At 43.8% G+C, this 25,619-nt stretch overlaps 2 protein-coding genes across 6 annotated transcripts in view; one reads left to right on the forward strand and one right to left on the reverse strand.

Moving 5' to 3' along the window:
• The window catches only part of GLIS3 (GLIS family zinc finger 3), a 680,540-nt gene that overhangs the window by 399,900 nt on the left and 255,021 nt on the right, over positions 1-25,619 (forward strand). The gene's annotated exons all lie outside the window — the stretch shown is intronic.
• Positions 21,686-25,619, reverse strand: part of LOC115461756 (alpha-ketoglutarate-dependent dioxygenase FTO-like) — a 29,999-nt gene continuing 26,065 nt past the window's right edge. Inside the window, exon 4 of the mRNA XM_030191803.1 lies at positions 21,686-21,757. Within this exon, the coding sequence (XP_030047663.1) occupies positions 21,686-21,757 (72 nt within the window). The remainder of the gene's footprint in view (positions 21,758-25,619) is intronic.

A 25,619-nucleotide genomic window follows, 5' to 3' on the forward strand; every position in this document is an offset into this window, starting at 1 on the left:
GGGAGGGGCCATGATTCATAGTACACTCGCCCCCCTGATATGCCAGGACACCAACTGGGCACTCTAGATCAGTGCAGTGGACTTCAGAAAAAGCTCCCACATGCATAGCTCCCTTACCACGGGTGCTGAGCTCCCAACCCCCCTCCCCCAAAACCCACTACCCACAAATGTACAACACTACCATAGCTCTTAGGGGTGAATGGGGCACCTACATGTGGGTACAGTAGGTGTAGGTGTAGGTGGAGGCCTCCCATTTACCAGCACAAGTGTTACAGGTAGGGGGGATGGGCCTGGGGCCACCTGGCTGAAGTGCACTACGGTACCCACTAAAAGTGCTCCAGGGACCTGCATACACACAGGCCTCTAGGACTGGTTGCTGCTATATAGCATTGGCACACCAGTTGACACCTGAAGACTAATCTGTCCGAAAACGTCCTTTATTGGAATAACCGTGTTTACTCACAATTAACTGCAGATCAGAGGTTGTGCCCTACTGGCAACGAGTCTCCCTGGTACTGAGATGAGCAGTAGGTCAGAGCTGGCAGAATGCTGTACAATGCCCTCTTTCAGCCACATTCAAGGGAAGAACTAAGTTCTGTAACGTGGCTAACACAGGAAAGGGAACTAAAACTGGCTTACAAAAATGGCCACTACCGCATGGACTAGAACAGGAAACACAACAGGGCACACTGTGACCCAGTAGGCAGGGGGAAAAGCACCATGGGAGAAGAGCCTACCAACTACCAACATCGTGAGACTGTAACACAAGCTAATGAAATCACGGAGCCGAATACCCTATAACCACCACAATGCAATGCTGATGTGACCCTGTACTGCACCCGAGAGCCACATCTGACCCAGGGAAAGGCTGTAACAGGATCGAACACATTCTGCTGTCATGGAGGTGGGTACGGCATTGGAGGCTGGCATACAGGCTGGAAAAAAAGTTTTTAAAGTGGGGTTTTTTTGGTGGGAGGGGGTTAGTGACCACTGGGGGAGTCCGGGCAGGTCATCCCCGATTCCCTCCAGTGGTCATCTGGGCAGTTGGAGCACTTTTTTGGGACTTGTTCGTGAAAAAAAAAGGGTCCAAAAAAAGTGACCCAAAATCGCGCAAAAACGTCTTTTTTTCGATTATCAGCTAAAGACGCCCATCTCTCCTCGGCTGATAACTACGCCCCAGTTCTGCCTCCACCACGCCTCCGACACGCCCCCGTCAACTTTATTCGTTTCTGCGACGGAGTGCAGTTGGAAACACCCAAAATCGGTTTTCGATTATACCGATTTGGGCGCCTTTGCGAGACAAACGTCTATCTCCCGATTTAGGTCGCACTATAGGCGTTTTTCTCTTTCAAAAATAAGCTGGAAAGTGTTTCTTTTATGATCTTGGGTTGATATCCTAATTTTGCAGTGCTGCAAAACACTTATTTTTAGAGCAGGGACTTCTGGTGAAGTAGTAATATAGTCAGTGCGTTTTTTCTAGCAAAAAAGGTGCCGGTACTTAAATGCTAGGCCACCCTTCAGGGGTGGGGTGATCACTGAGGAACTCACCCCACAATAGACAAGCCCCCTGCAACAAGTTACAGAATCTATAACAAGGCAGAATTGGTGTGTAGGGCCTGACCTCTTTCATTAAAACTTGGGGTCCATGGGTCAATTTTAGCAGACAATGGAAAAGGTGCCGGTACTCAGTACCCCCAAGTACCCCTTCAAAAAAAGCCCTGAATATAGTAACATAGTAAGTGATGGCAAATAAAGACCTGAATGATCCATCCAGTCTCCCAACAATCACATTCATTATCAATTTGAAGATTAAATCAGCAACGAACATGATATTATGTACCTGATCATGGTCTTTCTTTGATGTTTCTGGGACATAGACCTTAGAAGTCTGCCGGCTCTGTTCTTATGTTCCAACTACTGGAGTTGCCGTCAAAGCCCACTCCAGCCTATTCAAATCCATTTTGTCATTTGCAGAACACAGACCATAAAGTCTACCAGTACTGTCCTCATGTTCTAAATTACTGGAGTTTCTGTCGAAGATCTCTCTAACCCATCCTACAATTGGATTGCGATATACGGGACTCAGACCATACAAGCCTGCCCAGCACCGGTATTTGTCAATACAGCCAGAGTTACCATCTAAGCACCACTACACATGCAAACACATATGCAACCCTTTAAGATTTTATTTTTATACCATTCATTTTCTAAACAGAAATTCTCTGTGTTCATCCCATGCCATTTTGAATTCTGCCACAGTTTTTTTCTCCACCACCTCCCTCAGGAGGGCATTCCAGGCATCAACTACCCTCTCTGTGAAAAAGAATTGTCTGATGTTACTCCTAAGTCTACCTCCCCACAACTTCCATTCATGTCCTCTAGTTTTACCATTTTGCTTTCTCTGGAAAATATTTGTTTCTATATTAATACCTTTCAAGTACTTAAACGTCTGTATCATATCTCCCCTGTCCTTTCTCTCCTCTAGGGTATAAATATTCAGGTCTTCCAGTCTTTTCTCATACGTCTTTTATCACAAGTCCCATATCATTTTTGTCACCTTTCTCTAGACTGCTTCAAGTCTTCTTACATCTTTAGCAAGATATGGTCTCTAAAACAACACAATACTGGAGGTCGTATCTTGCTAAAGATGTAAGATGACTCGAAGCAGTAATAACTGTGTCCCACAAAGTAGAGTCAAGATCACCAGGGCACCAGTAAAGGTGTCTAACGCATAGTCAAATGGTGTAAATTTAAATTCAGTTGGGGGCTTTGTTTTTTATTAAGATGATATCACCTAAGAACCTCATAATACTACATTTTTGTGGGTTACACAAGGTTCCTGACTTGGAACCTTTTTGAACTAACTACCCTTCCCACATTTTACAACTAGAGTAGAGTGTGGAGTCTGCCACAAGCTCTGACCACATACTTTCTTTCTATGTTTATGCTTAAAACAAAATCACTACTAGAATCTCTCCTTGTAATTACACACAGACAGTAAATAGCAGCAGTGTGGTGGAGAGCAGTGGAAATGTGTTACTGCTACTGAAATGGGAATGGGCAATGATAAGAAAAGAGGCTGAAAGAAAAAAATGGTGAGACAAGGTAGAAAGGAGATTCAGAAAGTACCAAAAAAATGGGATAATCACTGATAATAAAAAGGAAAGAGATAGTGAAGATGAACTGGAAAAATGGATGGAAAGTGGAAGTTGCAATAGAGAAGTCAACGCGAGATGGACAGGTGGAACAGCTGAGGTGGAGCAAGCCAAAGGGAAGTGGTAGGTTAGCAGATGAAGGATAAGTGAGCAGGAGAAGTTGAAAAAGAGTAGAAAATGGAGAACTTGGAACATAGGGTTGGGATAGATAAAAGTGGCAGAAAGTTACTAAACTCTCATTCTTCGGTGCTTTTCAGCATTTGGAGATTTTTTTATTTTTACCATTGTGTTTTCTCTTTCAAGATGATATACGGTAATAAAAGAATTCCAGCAACAGCATTAATATGTTTCTCATAATAAAGTAATAAATGATCACAAACAATAACATCTACAGAGAAAAATACTGTTTGATAAAAACCACATGTTGAAACATTTAAGAAAAAATACATACAGCTAAAAGCTGAAGATGCACTTTTCAGTTCTAGGAGCTCTAGGAAACTTGTTTGCTGCTGGAAATATCGCTGCTGGACTCGGGAACTGACTCCAGTACTGGAACCAAAGCCCTGTTTGTCTTCTACCCATCACTGATGTCATGGCATTGGGATAGGTACTTTTAAATGTTGCCAATGTTGTTGCCAAGACAATCACTTCTTACAAGCTGGAGGGGGGGGGGAGTGTACAAGAGAGGTTACCCCTTGGGAAGCCCCTTAGGGATACTTTAAGAGCTGTGGATTGTGAGATAAGAGTTCATTACAGGCGGAGTCATAAATTATGCATTCAGTTTATAAAATCTGTACTTAACACATACCCCCCACATGTACATTTGCACCTGTCTCTGAGTAATTTTTATTGTATTTGTTGAGTCTGTTTTATAAATACATATAGTAACATAGTAAATGATGGCAGATAAAGACCTGTAAGGTCCATCCAGTCTGCCCAACAAGATAAACTCATTTTACATGGTATGTGATACTTTATACCTGAGTTTGATTTGTCCTTGCCATTCTCAGGGCACAGACCGTAGAAGTCTGCCCAGTACTGTTCCTGTACTAACAGTTCTGAAGCTAACGTTGAAGGCCCTTAAAATTTACACTCAAGCCTATCCATATCTATTCAGTCATGATCAGAGCGTAGAGCGTAGAAGTCTGCCCAGCACTGTTCTTGTATTAAAAGTTCTGAAGATTCTGGAATCCAAAAGAGTTACAAGATTCTGGAATCCCAATTAGTAGCAACATTCCATGTAGAACCCCAAAGAGTAGCATAGCAAATGATGGCAGATAAAGACCTTACGGTCCATCCAGTCTGCCCAACAAGATACTTTATATGTATACCAGAGTTTGATTTGTCCCTGCCTTTCTGAGGGCACGGACCGTAGAAGTCTCTTGTACTAAAAGTTCTGAAGATTCTGGAATCCTAAAGAGTTACTTGATTCTGGAATCCCAATTAGTAGCAACATTCCATGTAGAACCCCAAAGAGTAACATAGTTGCATAGTAAATGACAGCAGATAAAGACCTGAACGGTCCATCCAGTCTGCCCAACAAGATAAACTCATTGCAGTACAAAGAAAATAAAGCCACAGAGAGAATTTGCCTTTTAGTAACATATAATCCAAAACTGGGGAAACTAAGAATAATCATAAAGGATATAGATGCCTATGTTGTCTTATATAGAATAAGCCTCACAATAGGTACTGGGTAACCTGTTATTAAATTACTCTCTACCAGTGGGATTCTATATATGGCGCCTTAATTTCCATACAGAAATCAACATGTATTCCATAACAATGCATATAACTTAGGGCCCTGTTTACTAAGCCATGCTGTAGACACGCTAACTTTTTAGCGCATGCTAAAAATTAGCACACGTTAACGATAGAGACACCCATTATATTCCTATGGGTGTCTCTAGCATTATCGCACGCTAAAATGTTTGTCGCCTACTACACAGCTTAGTAAAGAGGGCCCTTAATTAGTTAACAAGCTAATCAGCGCTGATAATTGGATGTTAACAAGCAATTATCAGCACTAATTGTTATTAAGATTTATGTGCACAACTTCCTAAGTGTATTCTGTATCGTAGTGCTTGTAAATTCTAGGTCGCATAGTTGAACAGTGGGCATGGTTATGGGAGTGGAATGGGAATTTCTAAAAACTATGTGAATTGTTATAGAATATACCCGCTCCGTGCATCGGAATTTATACTAGGTTTTAATTGACCGTGACAAAATTTAGTTATGTGGAGCAGCACTCAGCGTATTCTACAATGTACGCCTAAATTAGAGTGTACTTTATAGAATACACTTTGATTTCTGCACGGAAATCGAGGTGGCATAAATAGAATCTAGCCCTATAAGGGCAATTGTATAACAGGTCCCTTACATTTACATTACAGAATACTGAAAATGATATGTACATCTATGTATAAACATGCGCAAATGTCCATATTCTGCCAAAGCGTTCTTCTGTATTACTGCACCTAACTTGCAGAATGTTTAAATACAAGTGGAGCATATGCAGGGGTGACGCATGGGCGCGGCTCCCACCTACTGTATATCTGTATCTTACAGAATACGCAAGATATGCGGGCAGCTTCTGCATTTAGGCATGCACACTTCTGTCAGCTCTATATATGTTAGGTGTGCTAATATCGGGACCTATATGCCCACTTTGCAGCCTCAGGAAACCTAATTGGAGGCACCCATTTATATAATTATCCCCTATGGACCAGAGTTTTGGCCCAGATTTGAGTGCCAAAAAAAATGAATGCTGAGCGCTATTCTATAGACAGTGCTCCAACTTGGGTGGCATTTCTAGAATAGCGCTTAGTGCGAAGATCTGCTCCTAATTTGGGGTGCAAAGTGATTACTCATCTTAAGAAATGCTTAAAGCAGTGTCGGACGGGAGACAGCTATCCACCTGACTTTGCTTTAAGCATTTCTTAAAATCAGTACTTTCTGAAATCTATGAGATTTTGTTATACAAAAGAAGTGGGTTTGCACTGTGGTTAGTGATTTGTTAGCAAGTACAATACTTTAGTGCTGCTCGGTTGATGAGGAGGTTGGCATTGTAAATCTTGCAGTTGAAAACCAACAAGTTACACCGCTGAGATAATATATTTTTGATCGCTGTGGAAATATTGTGTGTGACTTTTTCCATCCATGGTTATCAATAGAAATCAAACAAAATAAAACATGGAAAAGAAGATGATACCTTTTTTATTGGACATAACTTAATACATTTCTTGATTAGCTTTCGAAGGTTGCCCTTCTTCGTCAGATCGGAAAGCTAATCAAGAAATGTATTAAGTTATGTCCAATAAAAAAGGTATCATCTTATTTTCTTTTCCATGTTTTATTTTGTTTGATTTCTATTGATAACCTTAAGAGTGGACTATCACGGCTACCACACTCCTCCATCCATGGTGAAATTATAGCCACTTTTGAAGTTAGCCCTTATAAAATAGGCTTAAAATAAGCTAGGGATGGGCAGCTCTAAAATGTTCACTTTGTTTTATTTCTCTAGTCATTTGCAGCATTGTTCATTTGTTTTGTTTCATTTTGTTTTTTGCTACAGGGCAATGTCATTAAGAGTGTGCACCCTTTCAAAATAGTATGCCTTCTTTGTAAAGAGGGTACACTCTTTCCTTATGGTTCATTCATATGAGCACCATCACGAAGTGTGTAGAGTCTGAATGAGTGTACCCACTTTGCAAATAGTGCACACTTTTATCGTCAAACGAAAACATTGTGTATTTTCTGCTTGTTTTCATGTGTTAATGACATGCAATAATATGGGATATGTTGAGATTCCCATGTCTTTGCAAATGACAAGGGCATCTCTAAAATAAGCAATTTTTAGACTTCTCACTTAGACGTTCTGTTATAGAATTACTGCAACAGATCTCAACTCTGTCCTCAAGGCACACCCAGCCAGTTGAGTTTTCAGGGTAACCATAATCAATATGCATGGGATAGATCTGAATGCCTGTCTCCTTTGTTTTCAAAGATTTTTGAGGCCAAAGTCAAATTATTAGCTGTGTAGCTGTGGATAAGTAAAAAGGCTTGAACACAGGGTAACTTTTAATTAACAATTGATGCCACAGTGGTTGAGTTAAAAGTTATTTATCACACTTCTTCCCATAACACTCGCATAGAAGGAAATCTGTCTATATTAAAAATTGTTATCTAAGGTAGTCATGTGCATATAAATATTTAATACCAGAGTACAAGAAAGGATAAAAGTTAGAGAAACAAATTCATAAGACCCCAGTGATCATGCAGGAGAAGCGAAAATCAGGAAGCAAACTGAGCCAAGAGCTTGTATTTGAGAGATGGTTAATGGTTTCAATTTGCATGCATCAAGTAAAAAGAAACCACAGAAGCTATGATAATTTATAGCAGCTCAAAAAGACATTGCAGGCATTTTTTAATATATTTCCATAAAACTTTAAGTGCGTCCAGAAAATGTGGTTGAAAACAGGATAGTGATTTGCTTTAGCCACAGTATAGAACCCGAGAAGTTGTTACTAAAGGGCATGACTAATCTGAACAAAGGTATCGTGGCAATGACCCTTCTCTTTATTCCAGAGCCCCCTTTTCTTCTTCACCTCCCCCTCCCCCATTTCCCTCATTCTCTAATCTCATCACCACCCAGCTCCTTGGGAATCTCATACAAATGTATAAAAGGAATTCTCTTTTGATGGCACCTAGTCACTTACATTCTCTGTAAAATAATAAAATCCATAATCATATTAGCAAAAGACAAGCCCATATTATGAACTTTTCACCTTCACTTTAACCTCATCGTTAGATTGGCAATGATTATAGTTCTATAAAGTTAAGAATTATATAAGTGAAAAAATGTATACAGTATTAACTATTTGAAAAGTGGACATTTACAATGTGACACAATGATGTATTTCCCTAATCCTCTATTCTATGGCATATCTGCATAGGGGATTCAGCTGAAATTGTCATGATGATGTGTCTCTCAGTAGGGTAGCAAGGGATGTGTGAGTGGGTGTCTGGGTGTGTGTATAATGGGGTTATTGTTATAGTTTTTCATGCCTATATGCCTCTGTGGTAGCGTGGATCCATGGACAGGTTTGGAACTCTCCAGAATACAGCCACACACAAGGGTTCTAGGTAACACAACAGCTTTAATAAGTGCAAAGCAAGGATTTTCCATGCCTCTTCCCTCCACAGGGTAGATAATTTAATCACTCTTGTGCAGTTTCACTCTAGTTCTTTTGAGCCCTGTCCCTGACAGGGTCCATAATTCAGTGCACACTATCTTTCCCTCCTGTCTCAGGGTCACTGCAGTCTGTCCCAGATGTGGCTTCCCCAGGTAGAATATACAGTCAGTGTCGTTCCTAGGGCAGCTGAAACCCGGGGCGGATCACCGATACGCCCCCCCCCCAGGTGCAGCACCCCCCCCCCCCCCCGGGCGAAGCGACACCTCCCCCCGGCAAAACAACACCCCCCCCCCGGGTGCATTTTTACCTGCTGGGGAGGAGGGTGCCGCGCGCCTGTCGGCTTCACTCGTTCCATGCTCCCTCTGCCCTGGAACAGGAAGTAACCTGTTCTGGGGCAAAGGGAGCACAGAATGAGCGGACCAGACAGGTGCGTGGCACCCCCCCCAGCGGCATGCACCCGGGGCGGACCGCACCCCCCCCCCCCCCCCCCCCCCAGGAACGTCACTGTATACAGTCACTATCTTTAACTCCAAGACTGTTGTAATCTCTCTCTGACACAGCTTCAAAGGGTTAATCAGCACTAACTCTTCTCAACTTAAAGTTCTAAAGAAACATCTTACCTCAGTGAAGCCTCTGCTTTTGGCAAACACATAGTTCTAAAACTTGAATTTTCTGCCACAGCATTAACAGACTCTAGAAAGCACAGCAGGGCCTAATTCAGTCCTCATTCCCACCCCCTCCCCAGTCCTACCTACCCCTAGATTAACTCTTCTTTTATAGTCATTTATTCTAATTAGGACAACAAGAGGAGAGTTTTTGTTAGAGTTTTAATTATATTTAATTAGTTTCTGAGAAGCAAACATTAAATAAATTATATACTATACCATATAATCTTATGGCTCTTTATATTCATCTGATATCCCTAGTACCTTAAGAAGTTTTAAGTAAACAACTCTATAATACTAAGATGTAGACAGGACGCCAACAGCAAGAGGGGTGCTATCCAGTCTTTTATATTGAGTGTCACATGTATGATTATCTTCCAGTTGGTGAGAAGTTATATGTGTGTGCTCGATGCAAAGAGCTCCTAGCTCTTAGAGAATGAGTCCATTCTTTTGAGGCTAGGTTAGCAAACTTGGAGGAGCTGAGGGAGACAGAGGGGTACATAGAGGAGGCCTACAGGGATGTTGTATAGAATTTCAACCTCCAGTCTGGCAGCCCCTGTGTTGCTTTGGAGGAGGGATATCTTCTAAAGGGACAGCATCACCCTGGTGAAGCTGGAAGTAATCCTGTAGCCAGAACCAGCCCACCAGGGGATGCAATATTCTCTTGCACCAAGGATGTGTCTCCAAGACCTTCTGCCCAGGAGGTAAGGGTTTGGATGGCTGTTGTACTTGATGATTCCATTATTAGGCATGTAGGTAGCTGGGTGGCTGGTGGACATGAGGATCGCTTGGTCACTTGCCTGCCTGATGCGAAGGTGGTGAACCTCAAACATCACCTAGATAGGATTTTAGATAGTGCTGAGGAGGAACCAGCTGTCTTGGTACATGTGGGTATCAATGACACAGGAAAATGTGGGAGGGAGGGAGGATCTGTAAGCCAAATTTAGGCTTTTAGGTAGAAAGCTCAAATCCAGAACCTCTAAGGTAGCATTTTCTGAAGTGCTCCCCGTTCCACGCGCAGGACCAAAGAGACAGGTAGAGCTATGGATTCTCAATGTGTGAATGAGGCGATGGTGCAGGGAGCAGAGTTTTAGATTTGTAAGGAACTGGGCAACATTCTAGGGAAGGGAAAGCCTATTCCGGGTGGGACCAGGCTGCTGGCATCGGCATTTAAAAAGGAAATAGAGCAGCTTTTAAACTAGAAACTGAGGGAAGGCAGACAATCGTTCAAAAGCACATGGTTCAGAATAAGGTATCTTTCAAAGATATCACCAAAGCAGGAAATATAGGGTATCCCGATAGTGAGGTTGCAATAGATACCATGGTAGACATTGAGGCATATTTTCAAAGCACTTTGGGAGGCTAAGTTCCATAGGTTTGTATGGAACTTTGGGAGGCTAAGTGCTTTGAAAATGAGCCCGCAGGTGTTTTTAAATAAAAAGCAGACAAAAGATTGCAAATTATCACTGTCAACTGTTGAGCAAGATATAAATAGTAGTGCTGTTGAATTCACAAATCATATCGATTTGTCGATTCGTTCTGGGTGAATCGATTCAAATCTAAGTCAGAATTGGGATGTCCTGCTGATAACATCCAAAAAAAATGATTATCTCACAGCCAGATTCAAACAGGAAAAATGTCCACATTTTATGTTCGAAAATGGCTATGAGATGGATGTTTTTTTCCTGAGAATGTCCAAAATGAATAGCCATTTTCCACAATGAAATGTACGACTTATAACAGGGGCGCTGAGAGGGGGGAGGAGGGGGGCAAAATTCCCCAGACCTGGGCCTCCGGGGGGGCCCGGCACCCAGGTCTCTCTCTCTCTCCTGCTGCTGATGGGGCCCGGGTGATCGCGTCCCGACAGGAGCAGGAGAGAGAAAACTCTGGCGCCGGGCCCCCCTTGGAAACTGTGGAGGACCTGGAGGAGCAGCACATCAGGCTGGCGGGGGACCCTGCCCGCAGAAGAGATCTTCCTCCAGCGCTGTTCTTCTTCACAGTCTGCTGCATTGCCTTCCAAGTGGCTGATTTCCCTTCAGGCCGCGCATGCTCGATTTTGAAACCGAGCATGCGTGACCTGAGAGAAAAAGCAGCCGCAGTGGCAGGCCACATGGCAGAGAGAACAGCAGGAGGAAGAGTCTTCTGCTGGCGGGGCCTTGGGATCCCTGCTAGACAAAGTATTACAGTTGTGGCAGGTGGCGGCGATTGAGACAATCATTGGGGCGGCAGCGACGATCCTGGGGGGGGGGGGGGGGGCGGCAGCGGCTCTGCCCCAGGCCCAGCTCAATCTCTCGGCAGCCCTGACCTATAAACAGAAAAAAAAAACCCAAGGATAGAGATATCTGTCTGGTATCATTTTGAGAAAAATGGCCACATAGAAACACACCTCTTTAACAAAGCTTACAAAAGTCACCCTCAATGATACAAATCATCCCCCAATCCACCCAAACACACCTAAAACACTTCTCACACAACCTACCCAACATCCACCCATCTAAATCCTCTTCTACCTCAACTTATAATCAACTGTATTTAAATCATGTCTTGACTCCATCATAACCTTACTCTGTAAGCCACATTGAGCCTGCAAAAAGGTGGGATAATGTGGGGTACAAATGCGATAAAAAAAAAAACATAGATACCACTTTAATTCTTTTATTGTGAGCCCACCAGGAACAGAAAAATACCTACTGTACCTAAATGTACACCACTTCAGTAGCCTTCAGGCTTGCAGGTGGCTTATATATTTATGCACGGGAGATATATTTCTTTTTCTGGAAGGCTCACAATTAAAAAAAAATAGTTAAAGTGGGATTTGAACCAGGTTTAAAGTCCACCGCACTAACCGCTATGCTATTCCTCACGCTTGTTTCCTACTTTGCTCAGGATGCCTATAATACCCGATGCTGTCATATAGCCTGGTATTCCTTTCTAGTTTCACTTTCAGGGGAGAAGGAGGGGGACAGTAACCACTAGGGAATAAAGGAAGAGGTATGCCTTAATCCTTGCAGTGATCAGCTGCTCAATCAGAGCACCTTTTTTTATGCTGGATGTGATTGAAACAGGTCTAACTTAGGACGTCCTAAATCTAAGACTTGGACATTTCTTCCTGTGCATCCCCAACAAACCCCCTTGCTTTTTGGATGAACTGCAGTATTGGATGGGGGGGGGGGGGGGGTTCTGCTTCTACAAAATTCTATTTGGATGTTTGTGGCAGATAGACCTTTTTTTTTTGGCATTTTGAAATGTCCATGGACTTTGAAAATGAGCACCATAGGCACCTATGTGCCTTTTGTAAAAAATGTTGATTTAAAAATGTAGAAGTCTTTTTGGATAGCACATTGGAGTTTAAGGATCTGATTTCTGCAATAGACTGAGCATCCTTTGCTAGTTTAAAACTAATCAGATGGCTAAGATCTTTATTAGATCAAAAACATTTAGCCATTTTAATACATGCTTTTATTACATCCAGATGTTTAATTGTGGTTTGCCTAAGTTTCAGACTAAAAGACAGTGTAAAACACAGCAATACATTAGTTAATTAATAAAAAGAGTTTTTTAAAGACTTACATTGGTTGCTATTTTATAGAAATATCTTCACATAAAGCCTTCCTTGGAGCCAGGGACCCTCTCATACTTCATTCACCAAATTTTAAAAACATGGTATATAGATCAGTACTTTCTGCTGATTTCACCTATATTGAAACCAAATGTTGGAACTCTCTCCCAAATTCTATTAGATTTCATCCTAAGTACTTACAATTCCCCAAACTGCTAAACACTCATTTCTTCACCAATTCATTCCAGAATTCATTACATTAGTTAATATAACAATAACCAGTTGATAATCTTGTGTCTTTTCTGTATTGCAAACTTATCAATATGTCCACTATTTGTAGTTTATTTGCTAATCTGTTACTCTCAGCCTCTTCAACATACTACTTCACTATTGTCGAAATTCAAACGCTGTATTTTTAATCTAATCTGTAAACCACATTGAACTCAAGCTTGTTTTCAGGATAATGTGGGATATGTCATAAACAAATAAATAAATACTGAATTTCATGTGATTTCTTTTAGCTCATTCTCTTTAATAACAAAGAAAACATAAACAATACAACCCCCCTCCCCAACAAACCAGAGTTATACAAACATATTACATTGTCCCATATTACAAATAAACTGAGATTTCATTCAAAATCATACATAAGTAGAGAGCTACTCAAATGTTTTGAGCAGAGGTCTGGAAGCTTCTTTTGTCTGAAACCTGGGGTCCCCAAACTACTGCAGATATGTACCAATCAAATGTATTTATTTATTTATTTGTTGCATTTGTACCCCACATTGTCCCACCTCTTTGCAGGCTCAATGTGGCTTGTGATGAAACAAATACAGAGTGATGTTGTTACAGAACATTAGAGAATCAAGAGAAGAAGAGTGATATATTGTTCATTGCAGGTTATGGCTTCGTTGTGTTGCTGAGTTCAGTTACTTAAGTTGGATCAGTAGTGTATGCCTTTTCGAACAGATCGGTCTTTAGTGATTTCCAGAAATTGAGGTGATCCTGCGTTGTCTTTATGGCTTTCGGTAATGCGTTCCATAGTTGCGGGCTTATATAGGAGAAGCTGGATCTGTAAATTGATTTGTACTTGAGTCCCTTGCAGCTAGGTTAGTGAAGATTTAGGTATGTTCGTGATGTTCTAATTGTGTTTCTGGTTGGTAGGTCTATGAGATCAGCCATATAACTCGGGGCATCGCCATAGATAATCTTGTGGACCAGGGTGCAGATTTTGAAAGTAATATGTTCTTCGATTGGGAGCCAATGCAGTTTTTCTCATAGGGGTTTGGCGCTGTTGAATCGGGATTTACCAAATATAAGCCTGGCTGCTGTGTTTTGAGCAGTCTGTAGTTTCTTTATGAGTAGTTCTTTACATCCTGCATACAGTCCATTGCAATAGTCAGCATGGCTTAATACCATTGATTGTATCAGGTTGTGGAAAGTTACCCTCGGGAAGAATGGTTTCATGCGTTTAAGAACACTTTCTTGATTGTAGAGTTAACTTGGGTCTCGAGTGTGAGGTTACGGTCAATTGTGACACCAAGGATTTTCAGGCTGAGAGGGGAAGGGCTTAGTCCGAGGTGACTAAGTTTGTGGGTATATTCTTCTTGTGTTGGGATGAGAGGATGAGGCAGTGTATTTTTTTCTGTATTGAATTTTAGTTGGAATGCGTTTGCCCATGAGTTTATATTATTTTATATGAGTTTATTTTATTTATACTAAATAAAATATTCTTTTTCTCTCTTTGTTGTCTGAGCATTGTGTTTTTCCATTTATTTTTGGTCCCAGTGTCTCTTTTCTGCCTTTCTCCTTTTTTTCCTCTTTCCAGGGTAATCCTTACTTTTCCTCTTTCCTTTTACTCCTCTCCTCCTCTGGCTCTAATATCTCTTTCCATCTTGCTTCATTCCTTCCCTCTCACTGACCAGTATCTCTCTCTCACTCTCTGTTCACTCTGCTCCTGGGTTCCAAAGCCCTCTATCTGGCTATCATCCCTCCCTCCCATTGCCCAGTATAGCTCTCTCTGTCCCTGAGTTTATGTTTATTCCACAATTGATATACCGCCTTTCTGTAGAGTCCAAAATCCCTCCATCTGACTACCTTCCCCCTCCCTCCCATTGTCCAGTATAGCTTTCTCCCTCTCCTCTGCCCCCGGGTCCAGCATCCCTCCATCTGGCTACCTTCCTTCCCTCCCTCCCATTGTCCAGTATAGATCTCTCCTCCCCTCCCCTCCCATCCCCTTCCTCTGGGTCCAATATCTCATTGCATCTCTCCCTCAACCCCCTCCTCTGGCACCAGGTCTGTTGCTTCCTACCTTTAATTATTCTGTGCCCAGGCCTCCAAAAGTGGCAGCAATTCATACAGGCCATTACCCTAGCCCAGTACCTGCTCTCTGCTGCACTCCACCCTTGTGGAAACAGGAAATTACATCAGAAGGGAGCAGAGCACTGTAGGGAGCGGAGTCCAGGCTCAGGCAGACGGCTTGCACGAATAGATGCTGGAGGCATAGGCAGAGAAATGATTTAAAGTAAGGTTGGCATCAGAATGAATAAAAAACAGCACCTTCCCTCACTGGTCCATACGGAAGGGCTCTGAGGTCTGGACTTTGGACCGCAGTCCGCCATTTGAATAGCCCTGCGTTAGCATTTTGTAAAACAAATCTAAAGATGCCCAATCTATTTTAAACATAGAGAAGCTCTGCCTTTTTAATTGCAGCAACCTCCTCATAATTTTTACTGAGACATACAACATTCCACCAAGCATTAATGGAGAAAGCAGTATTATCCTTTCACTCAGACAATATGGTCCTTATTGCTACATCCATAAGTACATCAAGCAATCTAGCCCCCTCTTATTAGATGAGGTAAAGCAGTTGACCTCCAAATAACTATTTTATAACTCAAATTTAACCAAATGTCTAATACATGAGTAATCTACTCCCACACTGGAACCCAAAATTGCTTCAAATTCACACGAGCATACAACATATGAGACAAAGTACTCACACAGACACACAGACCCACAAGACCAACATTTACCGTCAATTTTGCAACCTATGAAGGGGTCCACAATGTCCAATGGGCTACATAATACAAAGACTGAGTAACTGCTGATGACAATGATAGTCTACAGACTCTAGTTCAAAAGGTTTTCCATTATGTCTCAGAAAGCCCCCCCTCAAGTCGTATTCCCAAACCATCTTAAGAGTATCACATGCATGATCATCACTGCGCACCCCCCCCCCCAATGCAGCATGGCCCCCCCCCCAGGTGCAGTGTCATCCCCCCTGGTGCATCACCTCAAGATACCCCCCCCCCCCCCCCCCGGGTGCATTGCCTCTTACCACCTGGGATGCTGGAAGCAGCTGAGCGGCTGTCGGTTCTGCCAGTTTCCAGCTCCCTCTGCCCTGAAACAGGAAGTAACATCAGAGGGAGCAGGGAACCGGCAGAGCCATCATCCGCGCAGCTGCTCCCATCGCCCTGCCCTCGGTACGCCGCTGATTATGGGGTCATTATTCAAAGCAATTTAAGCAGGCAGGAGAGGTCCTGCCTGCTTAAATCGCACTTGCTGGTATCCAGCGGCACTGTACCAGACAGTGCCACTGAATATAGGCACTAACCAGCCATCTTGAATCTGAGCAGGAACAGGGCGTTCTGGAATAGATTGAAGAAGAGCCGGGAGTTATGGGGGTACCGACAATATTCAGTGCAGGTGCCTGTATATGTAAGTAACCAAATAGGACTGAAAAAAAAGCTGTCCTAACTTTGGTCATTTAGCTTTGTGGATGCCGGCACTGAATATTGGCTGGCTCCCGCACAATTGCCAGGTTTCCGGCTGATGCTATGATCCCTCCCAACTCCATGGATCCAATTCTCCACTCCCCCCTCCCCCCCTCAGTGGATCTCATCTTCCTCCAAGTCCCCATAAATTGCCCTTGAAGGCTGACTCCTAGTGGTAGTACCCAAGAATAATGCCAGTTCTCTGGTCACCCAAAGAAATCAATCAGATTTGTTTGGTATGATCTACCTATAGTACGATTATTTTGCCTTCAGTCTTGTAATTCATTGCATTGTAGAAAGTTTACTATTCTTTCTTTCAGTGGTGTCTCCATTATCTTTCCAACCATCAAGGTGAAGCTTAACAGCCTGTAATTTCCCACCATTTTTATCAAACCTGTCCCATCTCTAAGAATCTGCTAAACATATCCTTAAAAGGACCTGCCAGAATTTCTCTAGTTCCTTCAGTATCCAGGGATGTATCTCATTTGGTCCCATAGTTTTTCTAGTATGTCAATTTGCAGAAATTGCAGGTGCAAATATATGAGTAGTTTGAAAGCCTCCTAATATTATGAGCAAAAGCACAAAAAGTCTGATTTTTTTTTTAAAGTAGCCTCCAAACATTAAAAACAAGACAATCTGGAGCTTTATTCTCCGTGAGCAATGAGTTACCTTGATCGCTGTTGTAAAATGATTATGCTCGTCACTTAAAATGCTCCAAAACATCTGAAAAAAACCTTGATTTCTCTCTTATTCTGTTGATGATCTTGAAAAAAAATCAATCTTTTAATCTTTAGAAAGGATAAAATAGCAAATTAACGTTCCAGTAGAGAATCTCTGCTAAGTGAAGCAGAATGAGATATAATCAATAGTAACATTGGCACTCACACTAACTCTTCGCATCATCACCACACAACCCAAAAAAATCCCTGCCTCAATTAAGACACTAAAATGTCCAGCAGGTCATGGCAAGACCTTTTTGGCCACAGATTTATTGTGCAATAGACATGATAACAGGTAATCAATATAAATGCAAAATACTTAACAAACATCATAACAGATTTTCCACCCCACCTTGTAGCTAGTCGCTGTCAAACTAGCCACCTATAATAATCCAAAGCCCTGACACATTGTATTTCAAAGTAATTACATGACTCGGGGTGTTGCTGGATCATGCACATACTCATGATGGTGCCACAAATGAGGGCCCAAAACAAACATCCAGTCTCATTGATTTAGCCACAACTGTGCGAGCCCTCCATCAATGGAATCATTTACCCGACAGCTTGAAGACTGTGCACTCTCTCTCTCTCAGTTTAAAAAAGAATTAAAACCCCACTTTTTTCTGGAGGCTTACGGAGACTAGTGGAGTGAGCTACCTGCACTTCTTTCATCCTATTGTGTTTTCCTCCCCTCTCTCTCTCTTTCCTATCAAACATTGTAGTTCCTCCCCTGCCCCTTCTGTGTCAGTGAGTCTTTTGGTTTAGGTTTATTTGAGTTTTTTAATGTCTTTCCTCCTTTATTAGATTTTAAGCTGCCTAGACACACTTTTCATAGGCAGGATAGAAAGTCATTTCTTTCCTGCCTTACCCAACCCCGTACCCTACTAAGGGGACCTTTTCTGCCCCCCCACCCCCAACCCAGCTGAGATTGAACTCACCCAGCCCCAAAGGAGAACAGGTGGGCAGGAGATATGCTACCACCACACTGCCCTTCAACCGCCCCTGCCCATACCACAAAAAGATCTTTCTGCTCAAAAATCATTTTCAATAGCCCCTTGACCAAACCCCACCCACACCTCCATCCTCACCAATCCCAAGACCCCAGCAACAAACTACCTTATCAACTTAACAGCTCCCAAGTCCTCCCTCCCCACATTTTACTTAACCCCTTGATATACCCAGTGCCCCAACTCCAAATAAATAAAAGCTTCAATATCACATATAGTCAACCCTCCACAACCCATTTTCCCCAGCCAATTCCCTTCCTCCAATCCCCCTTTGACCCCTTAAATCAAATAATTTCTGCTCAGCCATTTTATATGCGCTCAGGTTTAACCTGTGGATATTCTTAATTGGATTTGAATTTGATTACTCGTCTTTCCAAATATGAGCTTGAAGTCCAGTATACAATAATAATATTGTTAATTCATTTTGACTGACTATGGGGCTCATTTTCAAAACAGAAAAACATTCAAAAATGGAAATAACAGGCAGATAAACATATTTCTCACAGAAAAAAATGTAAAACATATAATCAAAACAACTCCCCCCCAAAATGCCCAAATCCGGTAGTCACTGAAAAGAAGACATTCCCAGAGGGGGCGTTTTGTGGGTGTGATATGGTTGGTGTTACGTGATGAACGTTTTATTGCCGATAACAGATAACAAAATGACTTCCTGGGGGTGGAAAGAAAAATGACCGAAACCTGATCTGCTTTAAAAGCGTCTAAGATAAAGATGTAGCAGAGAGATTGAATGAATTGTTTGATTCGGTCTTCACTGAGGAAGATTTGGGTGGGATACCAGTGTCGGAAATGGTATTTCAAGCGGACAAGTCAGAGAAACTTACTGACTTTACGGTAAACCTGGAGGACGTAATAGGGCAGTTCAGCAAACTGAAGAGTAGCAAATCTCCTGGACTGAATGGTATTCATCCTAGAGTACTGATAGAACTGAAAAATGAGCTTGCTGAGCTACTGTTAGTGATATGCAAATTATCCTTAAAATCGAGCGTGTTATCGGAAGATTGGAGGTTGGCCAATGTAACGCCAATTTTTTAAAAAGGTTCCAGGGGAGATCCGGGAAATTATAGACCGGTGAATCTGACGTCGGTGCTGGGGAAAATGGTAGAAACTATTACTAAAAGCAAAATTACAGAGCACATCCAAGGACATGGATTACTGAGACCAAGTCAACACAGCTTTTGTGTGGGGAAATCTTGCCTGACCAACTTACTTCAATTCTTTGAAGAAGTAAACAAATATGTGGACAAAGGGGAGCTGGTTGATATTGTATTTTCAAAAGGTTGATATCTGGATTTTCAAAAGGCGTTTGACAAGGTACCTCATGAAAGGCTACAGAGGAAATTGGAGGGCCATGGGATAGGAGGAAATGTCCTATTGTGGATTAAAAACTGGTTGAAGGATAGGAAACAGAGAGTGGGGTTAAATGGCCAGTATTCACAATGGAGAAGGGTAGTTAGTGGGGTTCCTCAGGGGTCTGTGCTAGGACCGCTGCTTTTTAATATATTTATAAATGATTTAGAGATGGGAGTAACTAGTGAGGTAATTAAATTTGCTAATGACACAAAGTTATTCAAAGTCGTTAACTCACGACAGGATTGTGAAAAATTACAGAAGGACCTTACGAGACTGGGAGACTGGGCGGCTAAATGGCAGATGACGTTTAATGTGAGCAAGTGCAAGGTGATGCATGTGGGAAAAAAGAACCCAAATTATAGCTACGTCATGCAAGGTTCCACGTTAGGAGTTACGGATCAAGAAAGGGATCTGGGTGTTGTCATCGATAATACACTGAAACCTTCTGCTCAGTGTGCTGCTACAGCTAGGAAAGCGAATAGAATGTTGGGTATTTTAGGAAAGGTATGGAAAACAGGTGTGAGGATGCTATAACGCCATTGTATCGCTCCATGGTGCGACCACACCTTGAGTATTGTTTTCAATTCTGGTCGCCACATCTCAAGAAAGATATAGTAGCATTGGAAAAGATGCAGCGAAGGGCGACTAAAATGATAACGGGGATGGGACAACTTCCCTATGAAGAAAGACTACGGAGGCTAGGGCTTTTCAGCTTGGAGAAGAGATGGTTGAGGGGAGACATGATAGAGATATATAAAATAATGAGTGGAGTGGAACAGGTGGATGTGAAGCGTCTGTTCACGCTTTCCAAAAATACTAGGACTAGGGGGCATGCGATGAAACTATAGTGTAGTAACTTTAAAACAAATCGGAGAAAATATTTCTTCACCCAACGCATAATTAAACTCTGGAATTTGTTGCCGGAGAAAGTGGTGAAGGCGATTAGCTTAGCAGAGTTTAAAAAGGGGATAGACGGTTTCCTAAAGAACAAGTCCATAAACCACTATTAAATGGACTTGGGAAAAATCCACAATTCCAGGAATAACATGTATAGAATGTTTGTATGTTTGGGAAGCTTTCCAGGTGCCCTTGGCCTGGATTGGCCGCTGTCGTGGACAGGATGCTGGGCTCGACGGACCCAGTGTGGCATTACTTATTTACTTAAGTTGAGGCTAAACCTGTCTTTAGACTCATTTGTGATTTTGCTGAGTTGGAGAGTGGAGACATGGAAGTTGTCGTTTGTGAGAAATAGTGGAGAGTTGCTGAGTGCTTTGTTACCTTTGTGGGTTTGCCCCAGTCTGGACCTTTCGACCCTTACATTTCTTGCTTTGCCTCCTCTGTGTCTCACCTCCCTGCCCACACCTGCTAGCCCCCCAGCCATACCCATTCCTTCCTCTGTATCTTGCCCCCTCCCCCTCCAAACCCTCACTATCCCCAAACCCTACACCTTCCATTCTACATCCCTACCTGCTTGTCCTCTATCATTATTACTCTGTTTGTCCACTCCCAGTTTGTCACTGTGCTCCGTGCTGCTGCTGTTTTGAGTGTGAGGGATTGTTTGCTGCTGCTGCTGCTGGGAGAGTGAGTGCTTAGTGCTGCAGATGTGTGTGTCTGGATTGTTTGTTGGAGGTGGGAGAGTGAGTGTTTTGGGCAGCTGGTGTGTGTCTCACGACTATGCGCTGGTGAGGGTGCTGGTGCAGTAGGTGGAGGCATGCACTGTAGAGTTTCTGGGGTCAGTGGGCTGCACCTGTGGTGGTGGGACACATGCACATCAATCATGGATGAGCTGCATGCTTTAGTGGCTCATACCTTGCTAGAGGTGGATGAGAGTTTGAAGTGGAGGCCTCGGAGGAGGTATCACTATCAGAGAGTCTTCAGTCACCATGCTCGTTTCCTGGACCTCACTGACCAGGAATGCCTTACTAAGTTCCAGTTTGACAGGGCTGCCATACAACACCTCTGTGACCAGTTACAACTCCTCCTCCAGCCCAGGACATGCAGGAATAATCCTGTGTCAGTCCACCTGAAGGTCACCACCTCCTTTGCCTTTCTGGCCACTGACACCTTCCAGTCAGTGCTAGCAGTCAATGCAGGCCTCACCCAGCAACTATCTCCAACTGTCTTGCCCAGTTCCTCGATGCCTTCCTCATCCACACCTCACACTACATTACCTTCCCCACTACCACCCAGGCACTCCAAAACAACATGGCTCAGTTCTATGCCATAGACCACTTCCCCTCAGTCATTGGCATGCCGCATCATCAACTGCACACATGTCTCACTCAGACCCTCCTGGGCACATGAGGAGACCTAAAAGAATAGAAAATCATTTCACTCCATGAACATGCAAGTTGTGTGTGATGCCCAGGGGAAGATTGTGCTTGAGTGTGCCTGCTACCCAGACTTCACCCATGATGCCTACATCCTCCAGCATTCAGAATCTACTGCAAGTTTGACCGAGGAGAGATCATCGGCAGTTGTCGCCTAGGTAAGCAGTACAGGGATTCTCAAACACCAGATCCCCCCCTCCCCCTTCTAACCTTCAACACACTCCCTCCCTCTAGATGACCTCAGAACCCACAACCATTACCTCACCTCCACAAGGTCACCATAAAAGTCAATACACACACTGCTGTTTGTGATTCTGCTTCCCTCCACAGGTGGAAGTACTCCCAGAGAACATGGCTCATGTCTCCCATAGTTCACCCCCAAAATGAGGCGGGGGAAGAATACAACAATAGAATAACAGTACCCACACCATCATATAATGGATCTTTGGCCAGCTCAAGAATTGATTAAGATGTCTGGACCGTTCCAGAGGGGAGCTCCTCTGCAGCCCTGAAAAGGTTGCCAAAATGTTCATGGCCTGCTGCATGCTGCACAACCTGGCTCTTCAAAGAAGACAGGCACTGCTAGAGGAGGGACAACAACCTCAGCAGCAGCCGCCAGATCCAAAGGATGAGGAGTCTCTTCTCCCTTCTGCACACACAGCTAACCAGAGAGCACACCAGCTGGGGGTCCATGCCAGACAAAAAGTCATTCTGACCAATCTTCAGTAAAGGTAAGTGCACTATTTACATGTGCACAACGCCTATACAACATCTCCCACCACCACCCCAACCCCCCTCTCCCCCAGCATACACACCACCCCTTCACCCATCTCCTCCCCCTGCACACACAAACACACACACACACCCTCCCCCAAGTATGCACCACCACAGCATGGCAATTAGGTGGCTTGCAGCCCTACATTTTCCTCCCTCATCCCCTCTGGAATCCAACTCTCCCACCCTATCCCAGAGCTGCTGACAATGGCCCAGGCCTTGCAGTAGCAGAAAGTGTGTTAAGAGTCCCCCCCCCCCCTTATAGTGTTCCCACTGTCCTTGCAGTCATCAATCCATCCTGCTGGGTGGCTGATCTTTAACTAGGTCCAGCACCTACAGTAGCAAGGGTGCATCTTCTGCTCCTGAGGGATCTGGTCTCTTGGTTGTCCCATTGGCCTGGAGTGCTTTGGGTCCCATCCTTAGGTGCTTGGATGATAGTTGCAGCTCTGCAGATATGGCGGGTGCTGTGAAGCTTGGCTGGGTGGTGTGGCCACTAATGCAACTTGTGGCTGTTGTGGAGGGTGTTGATGCAGGACTGGTGGCCTCACTGCTTCCAGATGGAGGCTCCGGTGCTTACTGTGTAGGCAGCATGCTCGCCAAGGCTGCCGTGTAATCCTGGAGATCATAAGCGCCCGGTATAAGAGGCTTCGGAGGCTAAGCCTCCCCAGCCGCAAGCCCCAAGCGTTTCTCTCATCTCCCCCCTCCCCCCCCCGATGCAGTATCTATCCTTCTCACTTCCTCCCTGCAGTCATAGGCGCCGACTCCGTGGGTGCTCGAGCACTCCCAATATTCTACTCACCTGTCCTCATTTCCTGTTTCCGCAAGGGCGGGCCAGAGCTGAGAGAGAGAGAGAAGGCAAAACAACTAAAGCACGGAGCCCAGTCTGCAATGTTTTTTCTGTTGCTCTAACACCAACGAGGTATGATAGATGACATTTAAAATTTGCAGGAAGCCTGAAACTCGAAGGGAGGGGACCCTGGAACTGTCTGTGAGGGAGGAGGACCCTGGAACTGTCTGTGAGGGAGGGAGGAGGGATCCTGACCCTGTCTGTGAGGGAGGGGGGACCCTGGACCTGTCTGTGAGTGAGGGAGGGAGGGGGGGGCCTGTAACTGTCTGTGAGGGGGGACCCTGGAACTGTCTTTGCGAGAGGGGGGACCCTGGAACTGTCTGTGAGGGAGGGGGGACCCTGGAACTGTGCAACTGTGATATTTCACATGCAAGTTTCAATTTTTCTAGTATTGCTGCATGCTGAGTCTGACTTCTTGAGGTAGCTTTCCAGTTCAGTATTTTGCCTTCGTATCTGTTGTGTCATGTGTTTTTCATGTGTGATCAAGGTGCAGTATCCTGCTAGTGTGTAGTATTTGCAGCCCTTTTTGTTTTGTTTCACTAGGTTGTGTACTGGTGTTTTAGAGCCAGGTGTAATTATAGGGCTGCCTTTCCACGCATAAGGTTGTAGCTCGTCCTGTCCTTGGAATCAGTGCTGTTATGGTTTGGTATGAGTGTGTTTTTGCACAAGTTTGTGTATAGTGTTTTGCAGTGGAGAGATTGTGTGTTGGCCTTACTGAGGTGGCACCAAAACATCAGAAAGGATGTAGAGCCTAAATCATGACACACTATCTCTTGAAGGATCTGCATATGGTCATTAATAAAAGGAGCTCATTGTGAACACTAGCCACCCTAAAAGGGTGTTTTTTGGCTCTACATGAGAATTGTGATATTATGATCCCTTGTTTCATATTGTTGACGGTCTGCATTTTCCGTATGGTGGTATATTGGTGTATTAGGTCTGCCCAGTGTAATAATTATGGTACAGTAAGGTTATGAGTGTGTTTTTGCACAAAGTTGTGCATAGTGTTTTGTAGTTGAGCAATTGTGGTTAGTATATGCTTTGAGCAACCACTTTATTCTTTGACAGATGATACATATCTAATATCTAAATTTAATAAAAGGTATTAATTGTGATTATTTTATTTTACTTATTTTTTTTCTGTGTGTTGTCAGACAATTATGGATGTAAGCCCCGCCCCTGGCCCCACCCATAACCCCACCCCCTTTAGCCTCCCCAAACAGTTGGGCCACCGACCGCCTATGCTGGAGATCACAACAGATCCCCAGAAGCTGCTGCCAGATATTCTGGGCTACTTCCTAGCTCTCCTGTAGTTCCTGTTGCTGGTAGTCAGTTAGCTGCTAATTCTTCTATGGGCCAGCTGTAGCTCCTCATCAGTCTCCTCTGCCTCTATTGGGCCATCTGCAAATGCTGCGGGAGAGGGGGGTGTCCAAAGAAAGTAGCTGCATACTCAGGCCTTGATTGGGGATAGAGCTGTTATATGGTGCTATGTCTATAGAATTTACATCGGACCCTGAGGCACTCTCTCATGTGCCAGATTAAGGCAGAGTCTTCTCGCCTGCTGCGCCTGTACTGGCGCTGGCTCGATTCAAGGTCCCGGTGTATTCTGAAGCTCCTGCAAAACACAAGTTGATGGAGAAAGGGTTCAGGTGATGGGCCTTCTTGGCATCACATACAATATTATTTTTTACAACATATTGAGCAATGTTCCTAACATAGCTTGTGACAGATGGCAACAGGCAGATTGGGGGGGGGGGGGGGGCTGAGGGGGTGAGTATCCATTACACAGGCACAGATGAGGTGGCCATGGGGACGGAGGGTGACATGGTAGCCTTTCCATGGAGCATGTGCACTGTTGCTAGGAAATGGGGATGGGCAGTGGGGTAAAGCAGGTGTGCCTTTGGGTGGCTCAATGTACTTTAGTGAACTGCTGCCAACGTTCCCATCACTATGTAGGCACGGAGCAGGATGCTGGTGCGGAGGCGGGGGGGGGGGGGGGGAGAAAGGGGTTCCAGATATGTGCAGCCTCTCATTTTAGCATTGCATGGTTGGTGGAGGGGGTCCCATAATTATTTGGCATTAGTTATGCTGTACATTCTGATTTCATTTGTTTTATTTCTTTTTTATGAAAAAACAATAACTTATATTGCAACAACAAAGGGATCTCAGGGCATGTGACGCTGCCTATGTATGGTGCTTGCACTTGAGTGGTGCTGTGATC

The sequence above is a fragment of the Microcaecilia unicolor genome, chromosome 2, assembly GCF_901765095.1.
Source record: "Microcaecilia unicolor chromosome 2, aMicUni1.1, whole genome shotgun sequence".
Lineage (NCBI taxonomy): Eukaryota > Metazoa > Chordata > Amphibia > Gymnophiona > Siphonopidae > Microcaecilia > Microcaecilia unicolor.